Raw genomic sequence first — 27,527 nt, 5'->3', positions numbered from 1 at the left:
ACTAATACCAAGAGTGCTTGAGATAACACGCTAATTTCGGGGTATTATAGTAGCCTGCATGTTATAGGGTGAGCTCACCTTGTGATGTCATCTGGAGGTGGGGAAGTGCTGCCTTGCTCTGCAGCAGTTTCTGTAATATGAGGACAGTGTTACAGTCTTGCAGTTTTAAAGTTTAATAAAGTTCAACATTAATATTCTATTCACCTCTTTCCCTCTTCACTTCAGTCTGAACAACTGCCTTAAAAGATGTTCAAATTTGCAGTGGGTGATTTTATTTTAGAGACATTTCAGACAGTGAACATTATTATCTTGCCAAACGCAGGTGCTGTTAATTAAAATTAATTAAACGTATTCCTTTAAAATCAGTGAGTATGCTCCCTGCCTGGCACACCTATTAAACTAATTAATAGCACCTGTGCTAATGGTAAAACTTTCCTTAAGTACTGTGCTTAAGTAAAAATTAGAGGTATTTGTACCATACTTGAGTAGTAGATTTGACAAGAAAATAATGCAACTTTGCAATCCTATAAATCTATTTGACAGCAGCTACACTTCAGAGCTAGCCCAGTCTTTCCGGTCATTTATATAGCCTAGCTAACAATTAGCATAGCTCTCAGCAGTCGGAAAGCTCACCTTGTGTTTTGATCAAACTTTGTCGGTGGTTGTTTTCATTTTGCTTCAGCTCTTTTCATTTTGCATGCCTTTTTACAACTCTAGAGTTTGTGTTAATGTACCTACCACAGATTATCGCGTCACATTGATGGAGAATTAGCTAGCTGTACTGTTGGACTATACCATTTGCGTTTAAGAGAGGGGGGTGCAAGGATGAGGTGGGGTCTTCCAACTATTTGTATAGGTACAAATTAATTATATTAACCACCTTAAAAATGCTCATATTGATTGTTTATAATGATATGTTTTTGCTTTTAATTGTCTATTGTATGTCTTCACCTTTAATTGATATAAATGTGGATTTATCGATACATAGCAGTGGTACATGCCAGCCGTAACCGTTACCTGTGCAACCTCAAATCAAAGTGTAATTCTGCAGCCAATAAATGTGGATAATGAATTCTAAATAAATTATCTGTTCATTGTCCCTCTCTTTTTTAATAAAATACAATAAATAAATAATCTGTTGCTCTATTTTTTGTCATTTAGAGAGATCGCAAATGCAAATGCGTTAAGTTTCATTCTGCATCTCTTTCTCTAAACTGTGAATTTTTTAAAAGGTAGGAGGATGCTGCTCCTCTCTTCTTAAAGTCCCAACGTTCTCCTCCTCTGTTCGTGCATGTCAAGACTCAGAAAGCAAGTGTGTGGGAGGATAGAGACCGCACACAGTTGCTGCTTTAAACTCCAAGCTCTAGGCATAATGGACATTGGATTAGGCATCCGAAGTGCCTCTTGGTAAGCTAAACACCCACCACGGCCTTGACAAGTTGAAGACTCTGGGAGCTTCTGCGGAGTTCATGCGAGGTTAGAAATCATCATGTATCCTTCCATCCATCTGTCTATCTAAAGTTTGACGATTGATTTTGACTTTATGTGCTTACTTACAAGCCCCGTTTTCGCTAATATAAACACACGACAAACCAAATTTTGATCCAAACAGGCCTCTGTAGCTTAAAGATTGTAGGTGCTGTATTTGTAGCAGGAATAATATGAGCTAACTGGCAGCTAGCTAACACTTTATCCTGCTTATAGTCTATAAATCATAACGTATTCATAGGGAAGTGATGTATAACGGCTTGTTTAATAAGTGCATTTATAAATAAAGTTTTATCTATGTATTTTGAACACAAACACACACGCACACACACAATAAATGAGGACAGGAAGCCTTTGTGGGACCTGACTCGAGCGCATTTTTATTGAACGTTTATAACTGTTAAAAACATGTATAAAATTGGTCCTGTTTCAGAAACAAGGCACGCATAGTCATGTCATTGTTCAGTGTTCATGTCATTATTAGCATTATCATTTATCAACAGCATCATCAGCATCATCAGCACGTTCCATCTCAGTATTTGTCTAATAGTAGTATCAAGCATTCCCTAATATAAAAACACGTTCCAATAGTTTTTCTTTTTTTGTTTTTTTCACAGGAGGTTAAAATTTTATTCCGAGCAGCAAGACAATATTCATGCAAAGACGGGAGTGGAGGAGAAGATGCGAGCTGACTGGACTGACGGGCTGACAGGGGTGGGGGGGGTGGGGGTCTTTTAATAGTAGGTCTCCCGTTCCACCCATCCTGGATGCACAGAGAAAGAACACAAACAGATACAGGATTTAGAGGCAACTTCTTATGCAGACTGATAAAAAAGGCAGAAGAGATGGAGGGAAAAACAGGCGGTGCGGAAGATAAAACAAGCACGGAGTGTGGACTCACCTCCTGGGCTGCGTCTGAGGATCAGCTTACGGATTTCATCATAGATAAAGATGAGCAGGGAGTAAGGGAAGGCGCAGAACCACCAGTTGGGCCTGAAAAAAAACACACAAGAAAAGAGGTGAGAATCTGATCCCGTGCCCTCAGGCCTCGCCCCGGCTGTTTGTAATAGAGTCAAGTAGATAAACATGCGTCCTTTCGGCGTGTTAGACTCACTTGAGAGGGTACATTCGGAGGGCGACGTCCATGCCCGGGCAGTATGAGAGGAAGGCAGCGAGGGCGGTCTCCTCGAACAGCCCGAAGATGAGGATCTTGTTCCTGAGAGACACGGGGGAGAAGTTAAGAGATAATTAGACTTATTTGAAGTTAAGACAATTTGGAAAAAAGAGGCATGACGTTCAAGATGGCAGAGGGGACTATTTTCTGATGAAACACCCACAGCTCAGAGAGGACAGTGGGTGTTTTCGTACTCACTTCATGCCCTGTTGGAAGACAGAGTTCCTCCTGGTCTTGCAGATGATCAGATCGGCCCACTGCACGATGACGATGCTGACGAAGAACGCCGTGTGGCAGGTGAACTCCACTATCTTCCTCTGCTCGTAAGTCTGACAGGAACATCAGGAGACGTTAATCAATACCAGGCAATGATGTTCTTAACTATATGCTTTAACTTGTGAGGATAAATGCTACTGACCCACTGCTGTCCGTAGCTGTCCTCCAGGTCGTTGATGTATTTGTTGTCCCAGTTCACCCTGATGCCGATCAGGGTGGAGGGCAGGAAGCCGTTTTCAGCCAGGATCACAAAGTAGGTGAAGAAGCCTGCGAGCGCCTGGATCATACCTGCCGAGAGAGGAGGGTAATCCTTTTATGCTGAGTAAATAAGTGCTGATAATGAGTCCATTCAGACTTGTAAATTAAACCAGGAAGCAATACCTGGCTGTTGTTAATTGGGCCTGTGGTCACTCGAGGAAACATGGAAATAATTAGTATCTTTTGGTGGATTCTGAGGACTAAACTGCGTCTCATTTAATGCGTAAATAAATAGATGAATAAATGGGATTATGTTGGCTTCTGAGGAATTACAGGCTGAATGAAAATTAAAATGATTAATGGGTCTTTTAGGCAATTAATTATTGAAATTGTTCTGGGATAAACAAACCATAAAGATCCGGTTTTATAATACAAATGTTCGGCACGATGCCAAGAGACATAATGGGAGAATTAGCCAAAAGACACCGACACAATTTAGTCTGTTAAGATGTTTTATGACCCGACAAAAAGGTCGAATTCAAAAGTAAATGCTTTTTCCTCCGAGTTGCAAAAGAATGATGAGTGCAGCCACATTTGTTGGCTTGTATTCTGCTCTTATAAGGTAGCTCAGGAAGTCCTGGAGGGTCAAACCTATTCTTGTCTTCATTACCGAAGAGGGAAGAATCAAAAAGCCAGAGGCACTGCTCTGTCATCGCTCGCGCTCTGCTCCTCTCTATCAGTGGCCTATTTCTGGTGCATGCCTCTCCTCTGGTTATCTCGGACCACCCAGATACTGAGCTGCCCCCCGGTAGAAAAATCTACAGAGGATGCACACTCCTGCTTCTGGTGTAGCTGGTTGCGTTTACCGATCTGTCCGTAGGCGATGCTGATGAGCCTCTCGTTCACCAGTTTGTCCGTTTTGGGGTTTCTGGGCTGCCTCTTCATGATGTCGCTCTCGGCTGCTTCGTAAGCCAGGGAGATGGCGGGGACCTGAGAGAGGGGAAACAGCAGCAGTCAATAAGCTAGCTGACACAGATTGGAGAAAGTAGCATCAGAAAAATATGCTATTTATGTATGAGAATGTAGCACAAAACCTGTTCTGTCCCCAAAAAGCAGCCATGTTTATGCAACTTTTAAGAGAACAAATACATGTAGCATCTTTGCACCTATTATAGAAATTAGAGTTGTTCTGAGACATCGAAAATATCTCTAATACAGCCTAAAATGTGGTTTCAGATACCAGCAGGTACGCCAGAATTCAGCTCTTCTTCTCTGCTGGAATAACCCGCAGCGTGAGCAGCAAGTTGCACTCTGCTGCCACATGGGATTTCTTATGGATGCTCAGTGGAAACAAAGTTTTATAGCAGCGAAGAAGAACAGATTTCAGGGGATAATAATGCAACAACAGCAAATAACACCAGTGCAGTGCTAGCAGAGAATGTAGCGTTAGCCAGAGCTAGCAGCGCGTGTGGTAACACAGTATACAAGGATTCAGCTAAGTCTTCACCATGTCAGTTCCCAGGTCGATACACAGGATGGTGACGGTTCCCAGCGGCAGGGGGATGTTGACGATGATGAAGAGCAGGAAGGGGGTGATCTCAGGGATGTTACTGGTCAGAGTGTAGGCGATGGACTTCTTCAAGTTGTCAAAGATCAGACGGCCTGATGAAGCGAGAAATCAGCGTTATTTGCTGCTTTTTGTAGTCTGTGTTTAAACAGCTCTGCAGGTGTGCGTCTCACCTTCTTCCACTCCTGTAACGATGGAGGCAAAGTTGTCGTCCAGCAGGATCATGTCGGCGGCCTGCTTGGAGACGTCGGATCCGGCGATACCCATGGCGACGCCGATGTCGGCCTTCTTCAGAGCGGGAGAGTCGTTCACGCCGTCGCCTGTCACGGCCACAATGGCTCCCTGCGGAGGGAGGGAAGAGGGGAAACGTGAGGGCAATGATAACAGAAATTAAACTCTAAATAAAACTTTGGAAGACAGAAGAGAAGAAGTGATTCACTGGGGGAAGAAAGAAACACCCGACTGAAGTAACAGGTGTTCCTTCTGAGAGAAGGCTCCATTCTTGCGTTGAGTGACATTTCAATTTTGTGAAGTTGCACAGAATCATTTCCTGTTGTGTGGAAGAAAAGCCTCCGTTTCTCAAAAGGTTTCAGGGCAATTCGGCTTTTTTAGTCAGAACAGAGGAATGCGATAAAAGTGAACAGGAGACAGCGGGGGGGGGGATCAGTCGGGCTTGTCGTCTGGGCAGAAATGCGAACGCCTGGTTTTGAAGATAATCAGTGGATGTGCTGCATGCTGACTGCAGATACGGGACTCCTTTAAAAGTACAACAGTGGCTGCTTTGAAAAGGTTTCATGTGACTTTTAGACAGTGATCGGGATTATTAACCGATCACATTCAAGTGCACCAGCACTGTAAGTCTTTCCACCTGGTGTGAGCATCAAACAGGGTGACATCATTGAATGCTGAGCTCATGCGCTGAAGTATCAACAAGTCATAATTAGCCCCCCCACAGGAGGCACGCGGGACTCACTGGAATACATCATGTTGATTAGTTCTGCGGCTTTGCGACACACTTATAGCTGCAGTGGATCACGGTGACCGCATGTCTCCTCTGACTTGTGAATTTTATAGTGAATGCAATTAAGTTTTTCTGCATAAAAATATTATGTGGCCTTAAATACAAAAAGGCCAGGGGATGAAACTGGAGCTTTATCGCTCGCATATCATTTTTGTTGCCCTCCGACGATCAATAATTAATTAAAACATTTATATAAATAAAAGAGTCCAAGCCCACGCGACACCGAGAAGAGTTTCTTCTGCCTACTGACGCCCTCCTGAATATTCATGTGCGGCTGAGGTCGCAGCGTGACAGATGTTATGCTTGATCATTCTGCCAACTCAAGTCATCAGACCGAGGCAATAATCATAAATAAGCGTCGGGGGGGATTGGGATAGCAAATATTCCCACATGAATTTACATAACAAGGCGCGGGCACATGCTGCGTTTGCCAAACTGTAGAACAGCGCAGCATCAGAGCGGGAACATCTTCTTCCCCGACACACACACACACACACACAAACACCTCCTCCTCAAGCTCCTTGTTTTGTTCCTACCTGTCTCTGGCAGCCCTCCACGATGATCAGCTTCTGCTGCGGGGAGGTTCGGGCGAAAACAATCTCAGTGTGGTACTTGAGGATGTCGTCGAGCTGCTCTGCGGACAGATCTTTCAGGTCTCCGCCGTGGACTACGCAGGCCTTGGCGTCTCTGTGGGGGGTACGAAGCATTTAGGGTTATTTAAGGACATTCCCACTCTCCCATAACAGAGTAATTAGGATGGTTTTAGGAATATTACAGTTAGTGTTAGGGTGGAACACACGCAGTACATTCAGAATAAAAAGGGGCCGAGAATATGACCCTGGGGTACTCCAGGATTAATTGGTATACTCAGTACCGTGGGTTAACTTCGTTGATTGGGATGTTCAGACGTGCAGCGATGTCCTCAACAGTCTCGTTGCCTTCAGAGATAATACCCACACCTTTAGCGATGGCCTTAGCTGTGATTGGATGATCACCTGTTACCATGATGACCTAAGAGAATGGATTTTTTTGCTGATTAGCGCAACGAGGTTTCAATCAAATTCTTTCCTTATATTTTCTCATTTCAACTCATGCTTTACCTTGATTCCAGCGCTCCTGCATTTTCCGACAGCATCGGGCACAGCAGCGCGAGGAGGGTCGATCATGGACATGAGGCCGACAAAGCACAGGTTCTCAGTGGGGAAGTTCACCTCGTCAGTGTCAAATGCAAAGTCCACAGGGAACTGGTCGTCAGGCAGGTTGAAGTGGCAGAAACCTGAAGAGGACAAAAGACGAAAGGTCATTCGAGTTCCTGCTCTGTTCATCGCTTCATCCACCTCAGTCCCATCAGTCGCCGATCCTTACCCAGCACTCTCTCTCCAAGACCTCCCAGTTCCAGGTAAGCGTTCTGGAAGGCGTCTTTCATCTCGTCGTCCAGAGGCTGCTCTTTGCCCTGGATCATGATGGAGGAGCAGCGGTCCAAGATCCTCTCTGGGGCTCCTTTCATGACCAGCAGGTGCTTGGACTCATCCGCTGCGCTATTTTTGTGAATGGAAAGCTATGAGAAAAAATTCAGGTGTTAGATGCGTGTTTTGATGCCAAATTTTCAACCCTAACTTGTAGGAAAGAGGGCAAGTAAAGGAGGATAAACTGAAAAGAAATGAGTAAAAACTTAAGGCTGGTTTAACCTTTAAGCTTTCCCAAAACCCTGATTAGAAAATAAAGAGACAGAGTATGCAGGGAGTCTACTTTTAAAGGTCATGCTCCCACAAAGATTTATTGTAAGGCTGCAATTCTTCCAAAGGTCTTGCGCCAGGATTATTTTTACATTGTGGATTTACTGTCAACACGAGGAGGGAAATAACCAGACATTTATTTTCCTTAAGCCCCTGACATTTCCAAACTATTAACCAACATAAAAAAAGGGTTTTCACATCCTAAAAGATGTCTTTATCATTTGCATACCTGATACTTGTTAGTGGAGTTGAATGGGATCTCGGATATTTTGGGGGTTTTGTCTCGCATTTCCTGGACTGATCCGCAGCACAGCTCGATACATTTCAGCAGAGCGGACTCGGAGGCGTCTCCAGCCACGTCTCTCTGGAGGAGGAAGATGGAAAAATATTGTTTTTCATATATTCTGTGAGTCTGAACAACAAACGCTCTCGATCGACTTGAATAATTAAATGGTCCATTGGTGCCCTTTTGCACATTTTTGTATCCACCAACAATACAAACAAACAAGAAGCAAGACAGATCCTTTGGGAAACTGGCTGTGAAAGAAATATGATCATTTTCTGCCATCATAATTACTGGCCGTGATAAACACCAACCCCTTGTTTACTCTCCTCTCGCGCTTGTAACAGTGACTGAGAGAAAAATAATGAGCAGTGAGGGAGAGTGACTTGTAATTAGAGCCGCCACGTCGGCCAGACATTTACAGGTGATTAACACACACAGATAGATGTACACACTCGAGACACACACACTTTAACGGGTTATTAACACCAGGGTGGAAACCAGAGACTGGGCTCCAAGGAAGGCCTGGGAGCCAAGAGACGTATTTACTCCTGGGTGTGTGTGTGTGTGTTTGACGGCGTGTGTTTTGGTGGGTGGAGTTAAGAATAATTATGTGGTTGAAACATGTGTGTGTGTGTGTGTACACTCCAGGGAGAGTGATATGAGCTGGAAAACAAGCCTGTTGGCGTGAGTGGTTAACGTCCAAGGTAGCAATTTTGACAATGTATTTCATTTTTATTGCCTGGTTTAAACAGGGGAATTCATTGCTAATGTAGCATTTAGTGTGAAAGTGTTTTTGCTGCAATTGCTGCAAATTCTTTGGCCATTGTTAGCACTGCTAAAAACACCACAGTTCCAACAGCGGCGCAGGAACTTAGCTTGTTGGTTAGCCACACTCAGCCACCCCGTAGTGTCATCTAACTTGTCATAATTTGAATTATTGTATGACTTTGCCAGTTAGTTGAAGAGTTGTCAACACAGCTGGACCAATGAAAGACAGATAGCTAAGGCTAAGTTAAGCTAAACCCCCTTCTCTCAAGACAAAACGGTGTTTGGGAGCTTCCAGTCACAGATAGCTAAGGCTAAGCTAAGCTAACCCCCCTTCTCTCAGGACAAAACAGTGTTTGGGGGCTTCCAGTTACGGATAGCTAAGGCTAAGCTAAGCTAACCCCCCTTCTCTCAGGACAAAACAGTGTTTAGGAGCTTCCATATACAGATGGCTATGCTAAGCTAGGCTAAACCCCCGTCTCTCAGGACAAAACAGTGTTTGGGGGCTTCCAGTTACAGATAGCTAGGGCTAAGCTAAGCTAACCACCCTTCTCTCAGGACAAAACAGTGTTTGGGGGCTTCAAAATACAGATGGCTAAGGCTAAGCTAAGCTAAACTCCCTTCTCTCAGGACAAACCAGTGTTTGGGGGCTTCCAGTTACAGATAGCTAAGGCTAGGCTAAGCTAAACTCCCTTCTTTTTGGACAAAAGAGTGTTTGGGGCTTCCAGTAACTCAATGGATGTTGACATTACATGTCTTAGATAATGCTAATGTTGGTGAGCTAGCTTTCACCTTTCAAGGGGAAGCTAGTTAGCTTAGCACAGCTCACAGGCCTCCCACATCTTTCAAACTAAACACTGTGGATCGCCCAAATGTTGATTTCTTTATATACAGTGTTATGAGCCCAGTGGAAATTAGGCGCTTTAATTTCCTCAAAGTGAGGTTGATTCATAATCAATTTTGAAGTGAAATATCACGTTTCAGTCTCTCGTCCCTTCTCACATTAAAAAACACTCATCCTTCATGAAGTACACTTGAACAGGTGCTGGCATTTCCAGAAATCAAATTGCGCCAATTTCAGGAAAAGAGGACAACCGGAAAGAGGAACACTTGTTTCATTTTACTGTAGTTCTCAAACAGTTTGGAAAAGGGCAAATTCAAGTTGGAAAATGAGTCAGCAGTACAGAACTTTTAAATACTGCCCACATTATAACACACAAACTTAAGTCTTAGAACAACAAAATAAGGCTTTCTGGTTGTTGAACAAAGGAGGAACGATTAAGACTTCTGTTTGAAGTATTAATTCCTGTTGTTGCCTAATGAAACAGAAGAGGAAACGAGGGTAAAACGTACCTTCAGGATGGGAACGCTGCTCTGCTCAGCCAGGAAGACGGCGCGGTTGCAGAGTCCGGCGATTCTCGCCAGAGCGGCCCAGGTGGCCGAGCTCCTGTCGAAGGAAGTCCCGCTCTGGTTCTCGGTGGTGTCGGCCTCGTGGATCTGGTTGTCGAACCACATGTGGGCGACGGTCATCCTGTTCTGGGTGAGAGTGCCGGTCTTGTCGGAGCAGATGGTGGAGGTGGATCCCAGGGTCTCCACGGCTTCCAAGTTCTTCACCAGGCAGTTCTTCTTGGCCATACGCTTGGCGGTCAGGGTCAGACACACCTAGAGATCAGAATGCTTAGGTCAGTACTTTTTTGGATCCATTATTTGAGCACTGATGCATAAAAACCCCAGAACTCACAGTGACAGTAGCCAGGAGACCTTCTGGCACATTGGCGACAATGATACCAATGAGGAAGATGACAGCCTCCAGCCAGGTGTATCCAAGGATGAGGGAGAGGACGAAGAAGGACACACCCAGGAAGACGGCCACGCCGGTGATGATGTGGATGAAGTGCTCAATCTCGATGGAGATGGGGGTACGTCCGACTTCCAGTCCAGAGGCCAGCGTGGCGATACGGCCCATGACGGTGCGATCTCCGGTGCTGATCACGATACCGCGGGCGGTTCCTGTGGCAAAAACCGTTCAATCATTCATATTTGCTAAAAGGTTATCTGGCTCAACTGCAGCCCATTTTAGATCATGTGGAACGCTATGACTTTCTTATAGACATCGGATCAAATGCTGTCATCGTACCTTCAACGCAGTTGGTGGAGAAGAAAGCGATGTTCCTGGTCTCCAGTGGGTTCTCATTGGAGAAGTCGGGAGTACGAGTCTGAGGCTCAGATTCTCCGGTCAGAGAGGAGTTGTCCACCTGAGAAATCAAACATCTGACTGTGATTGATGAAAAAAAAACCCAAGTCTAACATGAGGCTACATCCGACTTAAAAGATGGCTTCCACGGCGTTCCTTTGTCAGAGCGGAAAACAAACATTCTCCTCAAGCTTCTGAGGGCTAGATGGCAGAATTGGGTCGAACAGCAGTCTTTGGATCCATAGCAGAGAAACAGCTAAATGATGCAGAGGTAGGCGACTTGATACAACAAAGAAAGAGGCATAATTGGGTCAAGCGTTGCTCTTGGGTCTTGGGTTTAGTTCAGGATTGCAAAATGGATCACAGGGTTGTTCTCATAAGACTTTGCATGGAACAGTTTTATAGGGAAGTCAACGTTGGAAATATGAGCAAAAAAGTGGTTAATATTATTTGAAATCCAGTCGGTAACTGCTTCTATCAAGGAAAAAACATACCACAACAAACAGAGATGTTGTTCAAGTGCCGACTAAAGCACAGCAGCAGACTGAAACTCCAAAAGTCAAGGCTAACTCATAAATGGTTCGATGGATTTCTTTAATACGAGTGCCAGACAGAAGGAAATAACTCGCGTCCAGGAGACTAACCTTGCAGCCGTGGGCGGAGATGATTCGCAGATCGGCGGGGATCCTGTCTCCACCTTTCACCTCCACTAAGTCTCCGACCACCACTTCCTCGGCGTTGAGGTGCTTCTTCTCGCCGTCACGGACGACCAGAGCTTGCTACGAGACATACATGACGGAGACAGACACTTGTGTAAGACAAAGGAGAAAGTGAGGGTTCATTTCCTGTCTGTTTGCGCTGCCTCTGCTTCTGCAGTTTATATCTTTAAGATAGGATTGTATGTTGATGCAGCGACGGAAATGAAGCCAGAATAAAGAGTTGTAATGGATGGAGCTGTAAAATAAAAGGGTCACCTGTGGGACCAGGTTCTTAAAGGAGTCCATGATCTTGGAGCTCTTGGCCTCTTGGTAGTACGAGAAGCAACCAGTGATGATGACGACAGCAGAAAGCACGACACCCAGGTACAACTGTGAAAGACAAAAATGTTGTTATATTTCCAGTGGAAATCAGAATACGCTACATGAATAATTCAGGGACCTTTCCTTACATTATCATTGGCAGGCTCATCCTCCATTGCAGCCTGGATACCATAGGCCAGGAAACAGAGGATGGCACCGGTCCACAGGAGCATGGAGAAACCGCCAAACATCTGGAGGATAAACGAAACAGAAATTAATGACACTGTAACAAAACTGCTTAAACTTGAAATTGCATCATTGTTAAAGAGTGCCGAAAGCTTATTTCTAACAAGGTTGGTGGTACCTGTTTGCAGAATTTGACCCACTCTGGGGTGGTGGGAGGAGGAGTGAGGGCGTTGGGTCCATCTCGGGCCAGAATCTCAGCAGCCTTCGCGCTAGTCAAACCCTGATATTAGCAGAAGAAAACGGTGATAAAACATTTTTAGTCGGATACATAAACGTCTGATTATAAAAACAACCAAATTCAAAGCGCATCCTTATTATTTGCCAGCCAACCACACATGTAAACAAATCTCACTGACACGTCTTAAGGGGACTGGAGGTATTACTAGTTGCCTGGAAACACAGCATCAACAGAAAAACAAGGCAATTTCCTTCATCAGCAGGTAGGAGGTAAACAGAGGGAGATAAGTGAAGGTAAAGAAGGACGGAGAAGAGACGAGAGAAATGGGATCATGTGAAATCAGGGCACAGGGGCTTCTGCAGCTAATAAATTATTCACAACCGCTGCACACGCATGCACGCACGCTAAGCCTGGAGACCCCAGTTTAGAGGTACTGATTAACTATTCTCCTTGATCTTTCCACCATGACCAGGAGCACATTTGCATTAGAGAGAGATACTAATTAGAGTATGTTAACTAAGGTATAGTTGGATTTTCTCTCTTGCCAAGAAGTAGATGAGAAGATTGATACCACACAAATCTGCTTGGTAAATACAAATATGGTTAGCTTAGCTTAGCTTAGCACAAAGACTGGGAACAGCTAGTTAGCTTGGCTCTGTCCAAAGGTAAAAAATTCAACCTGCAAACACCTCAAAAATCTCATCACAAGCCAATTTATAAGAGCGAGAAAATAGACCTCTTGGTCAATGCTATGGCTAATAATTAGCTTAGCACATACACCCCTATAAAACACATTATGCACTTTAAATAAACAGGATAACACATGTTATTTCGTGAGCTTTAAAGGTTCTTGGAAGCAGATTTTGTTACATATGAGACGGCCAACTAGCTGTGCGTCTATGCTAAGCTAAGCTAACAGGCTTCATATTGAGCAGATAGATAGTGTGGTGTGTGGTGTTGATCTTCTCGTCTCAATTTCAGCTATACAGCAAATAAGCTGTTTTTTAACTCTTTTTAGAGTGGCGAAAAAAATGTCAACTTTTATGTTTTTTATAGGTGATTTTGAACTCTATTCAGAGCTCAAAAAAAGAATTTCCCTTCAAACAAATACTAGGATGGGAAAATCTCTGTCCTGAGCTACCGCCTCCTCCCTGCCACTGCTCCCCTCCCCCTCCTTCGATCGACGTTCTGTGTTTAATAAAGCGTGGCCGAGCCGAGCCGAGCCCATAGCAGCCGATCACACTCTCAATGACTCTTCCTTCATGATATGAGAGACGATATCCTCCCCCCTTAAACAAAATGTGTTTGATTCTTCTCAGCCTCATTAATCATTCATCAGCTGAAGAGTGGAATTGGAAGTTAATGGAAAACAGCAGGCGGTGCGCTGCTGACGTTTGACATTTATCTCCTCTCTGTGATAAATGTCGATACTTTGAGAGGCACACATTTCAGGTGGGATAACATGGACACACAATAAGCACATTTCTCGCTCTTCCACTCACGTTGCTTAGGTCTGTTCCATATTTGCGATTGAGCTCATCAAGGGTCAGCTTGTGATCATCCTGCAAAGACACGACAAGAGAAAGAAGGTGGCATCAGTCCAGCGTTTATGTGTGTATCTACTATATGTGTGTGTGTTCAATATGCCAAAAAGCCAGTGACATTTACAGCACATTGTGTGCTGACCTTTCATTCTAAAATGACTACCTCTCACAAGGTAGAGCTGTAACAATGACAAAGAAACATTGGCTGTTTAGGGAAAGGAATGGACAAGTGGATGAGGAGGATGGGGGGAGGTAAGACGAAGAACAGGAGGAGGAAGAGGTGGGAGAAAGAGAACTGGAGGATGAAAGGGATATATGTAGGAGGAAGAGCATAAGGAATATGGTAAATGTGCAATGAAATGAGGAAAGTGGAGCATAAAATGAAATAAAGAGAGGCAGAGAAAGTAGGCACACATGAAAGGAGAAGAAACAAATTCAATTTTGAGCTGTTACATAAGACAGTGACCTAGAATTAAATGTAAGACTTTTTAAATATTCAATAAGGTAATGGATCCAGAAATCTAATTATATCTCCTTTAAACATGATATTTGGTACATTTTAGTACTTTAAGATCTTTATAATTTTTGGTTCTAGATGTGATAGCAAGAGCAAGAAGAGGCACACAACAGTGAGGACAGGGTGGACAATCAAAGGAAGAATCCCTGAAGGAGACACTCACCATGTCCACTTCCTTCTTCAGTTCATCCATATCCTTCTCCTTCTTCTTCCCCTTCCCTTTCTTCTTGCCGCCCTGCTCCGAGGTCGCAGCGAGCTCATACTGCTCGCGTCCTTCCTGGAAAAACACAATGAAGAAACACCTGTTTTAGTAACCCCAATGACGACAGTGAAAAATCCATTAAATCTCACCATTATTACGGTGCTAATTTGTTGATAACGGTATTGGTGAGTAGTCTAGAAAGTGACCAGCGCCTGGGAGCATCAGCACAAATACAGGCGATGAAGAGGTTAACAGGTTAAGAGATTTAGGATAGTGATTGGACATAAGCACAGAATTTTATAATATTAGAATACAAACTACACTAAGGGCTTGTGTCCACTAACAGCGTTTTGTTTTGCACTGGCAGCACCCTATGACCTACATTTCAGAGCGCTCCTCACCGGCGCTTGCTGTTGCTAGGTTACAAAAGTTGTCTGGCAGCAGTTGCGCTTCCCTTAGTGACAGATACTTCTGTTTTAAAATGCTCTGTATGTTTAATATTTGCTTTTATTCACGGATATTAAATAAAGAAAACATAAAGGAAAGGAAATGTAGGCCCCAAAAAACCCCGAAAGGATTAGCTTATCCTTGATTGCTGTTGACAAAGTTGATATCGGAATACCCGTCTCTTCTTGGTTTTGATTGGTCGGTGAGGGAGAAGTGACATTGACAGGCGCAGAGGTGTTCCAAAAGTTAAACTATTCAACTGAAAGCGCTGTGAGCATTTTGTGACGCCACGTTGAGGTCGTGGATTAGCATTAGCCTTTCCGGTGGTCCGTGCTGGGAGGCTTTATCCGTCTGTTCCTGACAGGAGCTGCCCTTCCCTGTCATTTCTTAGACGTTCCCGATAAGACTTGGGCATATGGTAGGCCTAAAAAAGTAGTTCCAAGTAGTGGGTCAGGATGCATCTACTCCCTACCCATGCTCAACAGCGCCCCCCGATGGTATTTTTTTCTGCCACCTGAGTCTCTTTTATTTTTGCTGTCCTATGAGTTTTAATTGTTATTACCTGACAAAGTGAACGAAAAGTGAATCACCTCTTCTTTTTCTAGTGATTATTGGTGTTTGGAAAACAAATGAAAAGAGGCGCACGACTGCCGCCAACTGGACCGGGATGGAACAATATGGGTTGGTTTAGGACAGGAAGTAAAATTCTGGAACAATAACAAAAATTTACTTCTCTCAAGAACCATTTTTTTTAAAGCTTCAAACTTTTTTATTGGAGTATTTTTAGGCAGTAACAAGACACCATGCATAACTAACACGCCGACTACCGCTGAGGAGTGTGTGATGCGACGTGAACACGCCTGATGACTCAAAATGCCAGAAGACATTCTGTCATGCAGCATCATCTTAAGCCCCCATGTGGGTCAACACACTTAGAGAGAGATTAAAGAGTAAACACAGACTGGTCTGAAAAGTCAGAAAACTGTGGCCTAAATTGGGGCGACAAACTGCCAAACTCTTTGACAGAAAGTCGCAGAAAAACAAGCAGAGTCACCTCTTTACGTCGCATGCTGTTAGGGTGTGCGATCAGGAGTTACGTGGCTTTAGTGCCATCTGTTACAAGCCTACAGGGATCCACTTTTTCAGGATTAGTAAAGTTTCTAAAGGAGTTCTATTACGGGAGAAGCTTTTTATAAACTTCCTATTTGTTTTAGTCCAACACCAGCTGACAGTGTGACTGAAAAAATATCCGTAAGTGTCTCCAAAAGCCTGATACGACCTCAAATATTTTTGCCGTCTCACAGTCGGAAAGAAACCTGAAAATATTAACATTTCAAGGGGGGGCATTGTGTGTAATTTCAAGCTTCATATTTCTCTCTTAGATACCTGTGGAGTAGCTTAGCATAATTTACAGTAAAAAAAAAAAGCATCATGTTTCTCACACTGAAACGACTCAGTCAGCTCTGTCCCTTCAAGAAACCCCGCCCCTACGAGCCCGCTCTCTTCTGACTGGCCGGCACTCCGAAGCCTGCCGAGGCTGCACTTTGTGACATCACAAAGTGTGAAACCTGGCGTTAACAGCAGCCTGCCGACTGACTCGAGATGGGGATTACTCAAACATACTTTTACCTACAGATTTGAAACGTCACCCACGTTTAGTCTGGACATCCAACATTGTAACAAACATCTTAAGGACTTGGAATCAAAGAATCTTGACACTTTTTCTTAAAAAATTACCCACATTAATTAATTGATTATCAAAAAATTTCATTAAAAAATAGACAACGAGTGTTGGAAATTGGAAGACAAGGTGTTTTTGTCTTTGCACGGTGACAATTCGCTTGTTTCAAACACCCACGTTTGCAATAAAGAGCGTCACTGTCTGAGTGAGAAAAATACACACAACGCTCTACTCATTCAGCGGCAGCTTTCCTAAACATCACCTCGCCAATTAACTAAGCACTTCCACCAAACCCCAGAGAGGAGCCGCACTGGAGTCATTTACTGGTAATCACACTCTGGGACATTTTGTTGATTCTGAGTCTGACTGTGACACAATTTCTCTCGCTGCAGGCGAGGAAGATCTAATTAAAAGTGAGAGTATTTGGAAGTTTAAGCGTTGATCTCACGGATAAACTAATTTGGGTCGCAAAACACGAGTGGAAAAGTAGCCTAAATTTGTGTGTTTTTCCTCTAAACTCCCCTATCACTCCGGCTCCGAGTGACAGTCAGCCTCTTTTCTCCGCGCCGTCTCCTCCACAGACAAGACGTCCCTCTCTCATTATCAGCCGCCGCTGCGGCTGACAGAGCGACAAAGGCCCGAGCGAAGATTGTGTCTTCTAGACGGCTGCGAGCCGGAGGGCTGTCGGAGACGGAGTGGCGGAAAAGTAGGTGAGATAGGGGAGGAAGAAAGACGACGGGAGACAGAGAGGAGTGGGCGGAAGAATGAGCCGGAAAGATGCGACAATTCAGGAGAAGTGAGTCCCAAATATAATCAAGCTGCAGCAAACAAAAATACTTCCATCATCTCTTACCCAACACAGATTCACTGCAGATCTCAGTCCGCGACAAATATCCATCCTGTCTGCCGTCGTGCCACAGAGTAAATCAGGTGAGATGAACTCCTTTAACTCAGGCCTACAGTTGGTTTATAGAGTCCCCACCCAAACTTTATTGGGCACCATCCAGATGGGCAGCGTAGCAAAGTGTGACATCACTCTCTGAATCAACAGGTGAAAAACGTGTGTCGTCTTTGTGGTGCGTGTGTGCTAATCTTCAGCCCGTGTGTCTTTCAGGTTGGTAACGGGAGATCGCAACACTAGAAGCCGACATCGATCAGCAGTTAAGGCTCATTTATAATTCAGCAGCGAACATGGATCAGAGGTGTTAGCATGTTAGCAGGAGGGGAGTTACACCAGGCTGCTGTAGTGACTGCTAATGAGCCATTTGTCTGCATGCAACAGTGCCACAGTGTGCAGCAGTCATTTTGAAAACTCTAAGGAATATATTCCGACTTAAATGACCCGAGTATGCCCAAATACGGACATCCTGTACGCAGCACCCGGTCATGGAAATATGCTAACTAATATTGTTGTCCTTCTGCGTTCGCCTTTTAGAGGTTCCCAGGCAGCGAGCGGAGCAGAGTGTGTGATCTGAGCACATGTTGTTATTGTTGCTCGAGCCCCCCGGCCGGCTAAGCTGGGAAAACACCGAGCCTGGCTCCGGAGCTGCGGCTAGATCTTAGCCTCTGGACCCCCGACGGGCCCCTGGGGGCCATCTGGCTTTAGGCGAAAGCTGTGGTTTGGAGCCTGAAGCTGGAATGCACACTTCTCCTTTCAAACTTTGTTCTCTCTGTTTATATTAATAGGAACTTTTTGAAAGAAAGCGAATAAAAAATAAGTGAATTAACTGATTGATTTTATTAATCAGCAACAAATCTGAGAACAATAACCGACTGTAACTAAATGATGCTGAAAGTCTACAAGGAAACCACCAAGGATTCTTATATCTTAAAGAACAAAAAACCTTAAAGGGCCAGTTCGTCAATTTTCAACCTCCGTCCTATCATGCATCATGGGGATGCCAGGGAGCTCACTAAACTACACTTGCTCAAAATCGTCAGGTTTGAAATGTAGACTGCAGACCGGAAGATTTTTTAGACGATCCACCGGTATATTCTCGTCGTGTTTCGGATTCTGTACCGCTCTGAGCCATTGCCTGCAGCGAAACGAGGGGCGCAATGCACGCTGGGTGTTGTAGGAATGTGGAATGGGCCAAACCACGAGCTGTTTGTACAACTTTCTCCACAGCTATGCCGCCAATTTCAAATATTACAGATTACAGAGAACACCAGCTTTGACTGACGGTGACCTTTTCCTTTAAGTTTCAAGTGCACCACTTGAGATGAAGGAAGTGAGAGTGTTAGCCTATCTTAGCACACATCAACTGATAACGGCCTCAAAGATTGAGTCTGAATCTGCCTCTCCTGTTTGGCTCTTGTTTACTATCTGACAAGCAACCATCAGGCCAACCCTGCTGCACAAACAGATCTCCGCACTCGCCTCGGCTCTCTTGACATTTCCCTTCCAAAGATGGAGCAAATTGACAAGTCAAGATGCCCGGCCGACTCTGTTTACCCAACCGCAGCTTTCTGCATTGCAATTCTATCTCATCTGAAATAGGATCACCACCCGCATGTTGCCAACCGCTCTACTAGAACATCACCAAGCTGCTGAGATCTGCATCTACAGTGCAATTAAAGCCCCACCTGTCTGTAAAGGTAACTCCCGAGCTTAACTCAACAGGTGTTCAGGGCTTTAAAGGGAGAGTCCCGTTTGATTAGGTGATACCACTCTTATCTCACTCGATCCTTACAGCCGCCCTTATCACACTCAACCTTAAACTAATAAGCTGCAGAGAGGCCCGTCTGCTTACACGTCTAACTTATGTTGTACAAGAACAAAGCGCTTCTTCCTGGCTGACATTGATTCATTTTGCTTCTACCTGCCGCCTTGTTTCATTCAGAGACCACAGAAACCTCTTACAGCAGTTCAGATAAAACACAAAGGAGTGAGTCAATACTGTTGCAGCAGGATATCCGACAACACGGCTCTGACCCACCGCAGACACGGCGCAACCATGTTTAAACTGCATATTTACCTATATAATCTCTGCTGTGCTGAGGATGTTTGCAGGGACTCGCAGGGAGTACAATGTTGACTTTTATGTTGGGTATAAAACTCACTGAAAGGGTTATTGATCGGCTGATTTGGCGCAGCTCGAAGCCTTGTTACTCGGCGTGATACAAGGAAGCGTTTCAGCGCTGTTCTCCAGATATAAAGATGGTGTTCTCACACAGGGGACAAGAAAGTAAACCCTGGCCTTAAGTAGCAGCTTTCAAGAGCATCAAAAGAGGCCAAGTAAGAAGGTGAGAAGATGCATGGTAATGGGAGGTTGCTATAGCAAAACAAACTGGTGTGCGATCCTACACACAAGCCTACTGGACACAGAACAATGTCCCTTCGTCCATAAAATCTGCATAAAAAACACAAACAAAAGCCTCAGAAATATTTTCATGTGACTGTTCAGACCACAAGCACGTGGGCGATGCTGTCGGGCAGTGATGCTGATGGTAATCTGTAGGAATTTCAGAATGGACGAGGACAGAGGACGCTTATTTACAGTTTTACTAGAGCTGTGTCCCAATCCAGCAGCCGCAGCCTCCGAGGGCCGCACTTGAAGGCCGATTGCGTCACAGAAGTGCGTGGAAGGCACGTCCCAATTCAAAGGCTCCTTCAGATGCAGCCAACAAATGCGTCCTCCATTTCCCCAGCCATGAAGGATGCACCCGATGGATCCTTTGTGGCCGGGGAAACGGAGGATGCATTTGTTGGCCCATCGTATCCAAAGATGCATTGCGCGCAAATTCAAACGAAATGGCCAACTTTTAAACTGCCGAGGAGTACACTTTGAAAAGTTCTTGGTTTCAACTCAATTGGATAGCCTGTTGCTAGGCGACAGGAGCGACGTTTGGTGACAAGAGGGCAGACCAGACCGTCTCATTTGAGTTCGGCTGGGAATGGAGCATCCTCCGTGGACCGCTTCCTTCGAAGGCTGCAGCTTGTGGACTGGGACACAATTTATGTCTCCCTAGAAGCGTCCGCCAGGCAAAAGCTAAAGCTAAAGCTAAAGCTAGTGTTAGTGCAGATAACAGAATAAAGATCTATACTGATCTTGATTAATTAGAAAGGTTGCTAAGCACGAATATTTGTCTCGCTCAGGAAGTTTGTGAAAGTTACTTTTGTTTCAAACAGGAAGTGGAAAAAGTTGAATGAACAACCTCTTCAAACCAACCCAACCACGACTTTCATCATCCTCACTCCCGCCTGAGAGAACGACGTCCTCCAGGCCCGGCCGAGCGCTCGCATATTTTAAAGCGCACCGTTTTACAGGCGGGGCTTGAATTCCTGTGAGCGGCTCTTCCTGGTGCCGGGGTCTTTACCCAGATACACAAGCTGCTCATTCAACTGTGCAGACACGCACAGTACTGAGGCTCTGCTCGGTTGCTACCGGCGACGATTGCCACACCTCTGTGGATATGTGAATGGACAGAGTCAAGTGTTGTAGCCCCTCCCCCCCTCTCTTTCTCTCCCTGCGCCTTTCTCTTTTCACTTCCTCCAACTTTTTCTGTTTAAAAAGTGAAAGGAGAGTGTGTTAATCTACACGGGGGTCGTGCTTAACACTCCCTTCACGTCCTGGGCAACTTTGAGAGTTCTTCCCGCGGAACAAAAGTGAATGAATGAATGAATGAATGGCTTTCCTTGTTGGGAACTTGGTGGGCACTGCCAGGATGACGCACAACACTTCTGAAACTTACAAGACAAAACTTCTTCTACGTGCTTCTTCTATTCTTTTATTAGATTGTAACTTGCGTTGGATATTTGATCATGTAAATCAGTTAAAATCGAGTATAAAAAAAGGTGAACTACTTCTTTAAATGTGCAGGAAACACATTTTAACCTCTGGCAAACTTAAAGCATTGTTTCTGAGCTAGCGCCCCTAGCGGTCATTGGGAGAACTGCAGTTTAGATTTGCTTAAAAAGCATCCTTTTCAATTCTGGCAATGCTGCTTTTAAGGACCTGAAAATTTAATGTAAAGCACAAACGCCATCTTTCATCGAGTCCCAACCAGAGGGTCTTCAAGAGCTGCGTGTTCCCACGACCACGACTCTTCAAAATAAATCGCTTTAAATGTGGGAAACAAGTGGGGCCTTTTCAGCCTGGTGCAGCTCTGGACTAGAATGAATGAACCAGTAAATCAATGGCTCCTTTTTACTCCACTTTCAGGCTTTAGCCACCCCCCCCGTGGCATTTACAGGCCGAGGCTTCACAGCTACAAGTTGCATCATTTCCTCAGGAGAGGGGAGATGCTAACTGACATATTTGTCTGCAACATATCACACAAACACATAAAGAAAGCATGATTGACGCTAAGGCCTGGATTATGAGAGGGCATTCCTTCGGCGTGGAAAACAGCCACATTTCATGTAGGAGGGAAAGTGCGTTCTACTTTTTGCTGAGCAACAGGCTCGCAGAGCGAGTTCAAAGAGCTGCCACAGAAAACAAATCGCACGGCTTCAAACTGCTAAACCAAACAGGAGCGAGGACGGAGCGAGGGATGGCATGTGAGAGAGGGAGGGAGAAGAGGGGAGAAGATAGATGAGACAAGGCACCGACAATTAGGCGAATGGGGAATAACGGGAGGGGGAGTCGGAGATGGAGTGAGCGTGAAAAAAGGAGAGAGGAGAGACGGAGGGAGAGAGGGCTGTGTTCTGTCACAGACAAGAGGTGGCGTGTGACAAAAGCTGTGGTTAATACACAGTGACTGCCGAGCGGAAAGAATGTTAAATCCTCAGAGAGAGAGAGAGAGAGAGAGCGAGAGGGGAGGGAAACAGGTACACACAGAAAGAGAGAACAAGAGGGAGACAGACTGTAAAGAATGGATGTGAAGGTGGAGTCGGGGCGCCCCTTCTGCGGAGATTAAATGGGGCCCCGGGCTGACATCCTGGGTCGGGTCACAGTGGGAGGAACGGTGGAATACAAGCAGAGGAGCCTACGGCCAGTAAAGAGATCCTCCTGCTTCTCAAAGGGGGGTACGCTACCCCTATGGGTGCTTTGGAGTACTGCAAGTGGTACTTTTTCATTTAAGCAAGAAAAAACATTAAAAGGGGCATATAATTGTAGAAGTAAGAAACACTAGTTTTCCTTCATATCATGCGTCAAATATGCCCGAAATTCTTCCTTCTACGACCCCAATATGAGCATGTTTATGTAGCCTTTGCACTTGGGAATTGTGTACACTGAAACGTATGATAAGGCAACAATCAAATGTTTTTAAGTGTCGTATAAAAGCTGGAATAGTCAGTTTCAAAACAGAAAAGATGGAGCCGGTATTATTATGAAATATTTAGTTGGATTCCCACCATCGGGGTCCTGTGAATTCGACAGCTGTCTCCCAGTTCCTGCTCTGCATCGCTGCCCAGTTTACCAGTGAGAGCAGCGACTCATCCTCATCATATGGTTTAGAAGTTTTATATGAATTTAGCAGGAAATAATAAGTCAAATCTGTCTTCTCGATCAAATCTGAGAGTTGCTCAGCGGAAGGGAGGCAATGCGGCAACTGGTGCCTCTCTGCTCCCCCTGTTAAATCGCCCCCTCCACCACCACCTCCTCTTTCTGAAGCAATCAATCTCTCCTCTCACTCCTCTCAGCTCACTTTCTTTTTTCCTCACTGGTTGCGCCGAGCTGCCGACGTGATAGGCAAACATGGGAAGGCGTAAAAAGGCCAGCAGAGGGGCGATCTGATATTACGTAGCATGTCCAAAACACACGGGGGGAAAGTGGGGACACAATATACCTGTGCTGCTTTTCACTTCTCCATTCCAACAACTCCTCCTCTCTATCCTCGCTCTCTAGTGGCGATTATTTCCTCCAAGCTATTTGTCCCTGCCTGCTCTGAATGTATTGAACAAGAGGAGAGGAGAAGAACACGGGAGGGGGGTGAGGAAAGGAGGGGAGACGCAGTGGGGAAGTGGAAGGAGGTTGGATGGGGGCAGGGCATGGCTTTCATCACATATGGGAGGAAGAGGAAGGGAAAAAAACACCCCAGCAGCAGCAGCAAAGAAGCCAGGAGAGAGCGAGAAGATTTTCAGAATCGTAAATGACTGAATGAGACACTCTGCTTCACATCTCCCGCCAGAGACCCCCCCCCACCCCTCCTCCCTCCGCTCCATGTCCATCTTTCTCTCCCTCCGTCCACCTCTCCATCCCTCGCAGGCTGCATCCATAATGAGCGCTTCTGTTGCGCAGCATGGCAGGGTGTGGCGGCTACTGATATTTTCACACAGGCAGGTTCAATTACATCCTAAACAATTCAAATATAAAAGGGAAATAACAGCCAGTAATCAGGAGATAAACAAAAACAGAGAGGCTTCTGGGTCTTAATCAGACGTCTTTTTACATGGCTGCCCTTTCGTCAAACCTCCCTCGCTCAGTGAAAACAACACTTACACTTTCATAATTGATAAATCTTATAATAAAAGCAATAATACTCATTTTAATGTTAAAAACGACAAAGAAAAACAGCACATTCGCATATTTAAGAAGCTTGAAGCCGCAATTGTTTGACATTTCTGCTAGCGAGAAGACAAACAAAAAAATAGTTGACCATTTATATTCGTTGCAACGATTAATCAATGTATGCAATGATTAATCGATTAATCGTTGCAGCTCTAAGGACTTTTTAGGAAACTACCTTGCAAAAAAATAGACCCTCTGCAGCCAGAGACCCCTGCAGAGCGGAAAGAAAATACTGGAAGCTTGAGCTTCAATTTCAATGTTTAGGAACAACGTCCAGACTATTTACATGCATTATTGCATTATTCTACTTTGGTTGACTGCTATTTGGTGCAAATTTCTTATTTTTTAAAATGCAATAGCCAACATTCAAGAGTTGGTGACCTTTTTCACATGATTTCTCACGGTTTTTCCTGCACAAGCACGACTTTTACAACGCATTTTTTTATTATTTGCATCATACAAAAGTGTGCTAGCTTAAAAAGCAGCCACTTCAAGCTAAACCATCCCTCAAAGCGTAGATGTGACTTTGAATAAAGTTAGGATAATTGGTCACAGAGCTCCAAAATCTCCCAGCAGCAGAGGATAGAGTGGGCTGGACTTTTCCTCCACATCCCTCCCACTGTCAGACCAGCTATTTTACAGCTGTTCTACAAAGTGCCACACTAAAAATAAAGATGAATTTAACAAAAATAACAACACGTCAAATGTTACTTTTTGGACAGAGTCAGTGATGGGGAAACTACTTTAAATTCCTCGCGTAGCAAGAGTACATTTGACGCCATTTTTCGGCTGGAATTTGACTAAAATAGACCGTGAAATAGCCCCCCCGCAGCCATTCACGCAGTTTTCTCAGTTCAAACGGTTTATTTCCACAGCTGCAACGGTCGCAGCTAAACGCGATAAAACTTTGACAGCGTTCAAGAACATCCCGTTATGTAACCCGACACCGAGCCGTTAGAAGCATCTTTGTCAGCCGTTGGAAACTTACTTTCTTATTTTCCTTCACTAATGAAAGGGGGTCTTGTGTGTTTCGGGGGGGTTGAAAACACGGAAGTCCTCACGGTACTTTCAGGCATTTTGAGTGAAAAAGCAGCCTTGTTGCTTATCTTAACACATGTGATTCTCCACCTCCCCCCCTCACCCCCCCGTGACAACATCAACATGGATTCCGTAAACCACTTGTTTGAATGGTCAACTTTTAAATCCATCGTTTTTACCTCAAAATATCTTCACAGGAGTAATGTTAGCATCTAAGAAGTCAAACAAAGAAGGATAAATACTCACTCCTCGTCCCATGGTTCCGAAGATGTGGACTTAACTCTTCCCAGTTCAAGTAAAAATAGACGAACAAAAATTCCACCTTAAAAATTATTTACAATAAAAAATATTAAAAGAAAACCAAACTCCTGGATGTGACCGTTATTTTTTTTATGTTTTTTTTTTGTTTTTTTTCCTCAGCACGTGTCACTCCTCCAGAACGCACATCCGAGCTCGCGAGCCGCCGCGGCAGACCCTCCAATACTTATAGACGGCGTTCCTTCCATTGTGACGTCGACGTCGTTTGCCATGGTAACTCCACGGACGGAGGCGGGGCGTCCTCCATTATTGGGCGTTATTTTTTTCCTTTTTTTTTCAGCTTACCATGAAACACACACACAGAACACACATCTTCCATCATGGATGGACAATAAGATAGGAATTAAATACACATTTCACAGCCATATTATGAATAACTATGATGTCATTGCATGAGTGAAACAAAATAAAACAGCAATTTGAGATGAATAATACACCATTTTTTTCCTATTATACACACATGTACAAGCACAATATAACAAACAAATGTCTTAAAGGACTTTGTAAACACCTCCTAGTTATCCCCTTTGTTGTGACTATGTTAAATGGGATATATCTTCCTATATAATCCTTAAATGACATTTTGCAAGTTAGCTTAGTAAAAAACTGGAAGCTAGCACAAAGCTACGTCTAAAAACTGCCTGACTGATTAAATGTCATATTTTGATACAGTTAAAGAAATACTTTGGCAAATAACCCACCCTGATATTGTTGTTTTAAACTTTATTTTTGTACAGTTTAAACCAAAACATGTTAATAATTAGCTTTAGGGGTGTTATGAGTTGATTTAGTTGCTTAGTGACAGAGCCAGGCTGGCTTAAATACCAGAAACCAGTCTTGTGCTAGGCTAAGCTACCTAGCCACTAGCTTTAGCCGTACATTTGCAGAACAAAAGTGAGTGGTATCACACTTCTCACTTGAAATTCAACCTTATTTTACCTGTAAAAACAAATCAAAACAAGAAACCCAAGAAGCACATGTCCTAAAATGTGCAAGTAGTGCTTCTCTCTCGTGTGAAAAAAAAAATCCCACCCACCCTTACCCTGCTCTGCCCTGCCACACACATACACAAACACACACTCCTGATTCATCTACACCTCACCCAGGCTTAACAGCTGGGTTCGCAGACACCTCCTTTCCCCTGCTGCTTTGACAAGGTTGTTGCGTGCTGATAGCGGGCAGCCAACTTTGTGAACCCTTTGCCTTTAAATCCAGCGCTGCAAAAGCAGATTTATCTGAGCCTGAGTTGCGCTATAAATGCACTGCTTTAATGCTAACTAATATGACAGTACCCTCAGAGAAAAGTAGAGCATATGTTAGCTCTCGGGTCCCTGTATATTGTTTCCTCATACATATTTCTAGCTCCAGGATCCAGGATGCTCCCTGACCTCTTACGCCCCCTGTGGAGCTGGAAGTTAGAGGCCCCCCTGTGCAATAAAACCCCATTGATTATCCCATTGCAGCTACGCTAGCAAGTTTAGCTGCACCGTAACCCAGCAGCAGCACCCTTATGTCCTTTTGCATCTGTTCCAGGAGCTCTTAAACCCTTTCATCCCTCGATACAAATGAGAGATTTAGTCTTTCATCCCTGGATCTAAGCCTGCATTTAGAAACATTCAGCCACTTGTTGTGCGCAGGGACAGAAAGGGAGGACTTGTACCCTCACCTGCGTCATATTTTAAGGCAAATTAGTATTAAGAAAACCTCCGTGTGCAGCTTTAACCGGCTCTAGCAACAGGTTGTTAGAGATTTCGAAAGCGACCTCTTCAGCCATGAAGTAGACCGAGGCAAGCAGGATAAACCAGCCGCCATCGAAGTGCTATTGCAGCCTGATACCGTGTCAATCACCGTCTGGCTCCCTGTGTATTCTAATAGACCTTATCAGTTTGGCCAGGAGCGCACTCTGCTGCGTCTGACAAGATAAATCTGAGACGGATCAAACGGCGACGGGGAGATTTCACTGCTTCAGGCTTTGGCAGGGAGGTTGATAACCCAGACATACATTATTTTACCATCTTTTCTTTAATATGAGGCACTTAAACGCCCCAAAACACAAGCAGACTCCACAAATTCACAGATGGACACACAGCAGCACGCCCTGGCATGTGTGTGCGCGTGTATGTTTACACACTTTACTACATTTCTGTTTTGCTGAGTGCGTTCGCATCCAAGCAT

The 27,527-nt window shown here is 44.5% G+C and overlaps 1 protein-coding gene across 1 annotated transcript; it reads right to left on the bottom strand.

Annotated features, from left to right (window-relative positions):
• Positions 1 to 1,841: 1,841 nt before the first annotated feature.
• LOC138603492 (sodium/potassium-transporting ATPase subunit alpha-1) lies at positions 1,842 to 25,548 on the bottom strand. The gene is made up of 23 exons (XM_069675305.1): positions 25,281 to 25,548; positions 14,373 to 14,486; positions 13,651 to 13,710; positions 12,089 to 12,190; positions 11,874 to 11,975; positions 11,680 to 11,793; positions 11,350 to 11,484; positions 10,649 to 10,766; positions 10,253 to 10,521; positions 9,865 to 10,173; positions 7,690 to 7,824; positions 7,090 to 7,282; positions 6,825 to 7,000; positions 6,599 to 6,735; positions 6,261 to 6,411; positions 4,877 to 5,045; positions 4,644 to 4,798; positions 4,003 to 4,126; positions 3,081 to 3,226; positions 2,861 to 2,991; positions 2,603 to 2,704; positions 2,390 to 2,481; positions 1,842 to 2,251 (listed from the first exon to the last, which is right to left on the bottom strand). Exons 1-23 carry the CDS (start codon positions 25,290 to 25,292, stop codon positions 2,223 to 2,225), a joined length of 3,075 nt encoding a protein of 1,024 aa, XP_069531406.1. The 5' UTR covers positions 25,293 to 25,548; the 3' UTR covers positions 1,842 to 2,222.
• Positions 25,549 to 27,527: the final 1,979 nt, after the last annotated feature.

This window comes from Semicossyphus pulcher, unplaced genomic scaffold (assembly GCF_022749685.1).
Source record: "Semicossyphus pulcher isolate SPU_LCO1_2020_fin unplaced genomic scaffold, fSemPul1.0.p SCAF_24, whole genome shotgun sequence".
NCBI lineage: Eukaryota > Metazoa > Chordata > Actinopteri > Labriformes > Labridae > Semicossyphus > Semicossyphus pulcher.
The sequence above is the reverse complement of the archived record's forward strand: the minus strand, read 5'-3'. Positions and strand labels throughout refer to the sequence as shown.

Coding starts and splice junctions, on each gene's coding strand:
- LOC138603492 (XM_069675305.1), bottom strand. Junction 11,485..11,679: donor TTAAGAACCTGGTCCCACAG/GTGACCCTTTTA, acceptor TATGTCTCGTAG/CAAGCTCTGGTCGTCCGTGA. Junction 10,522..10,648: donor CTCCACCAACTGCGTTGAAG/GTACGATGACAG, acceptor TTTTTGCCACAG/GAACCGCCCGCGGTATCGTG.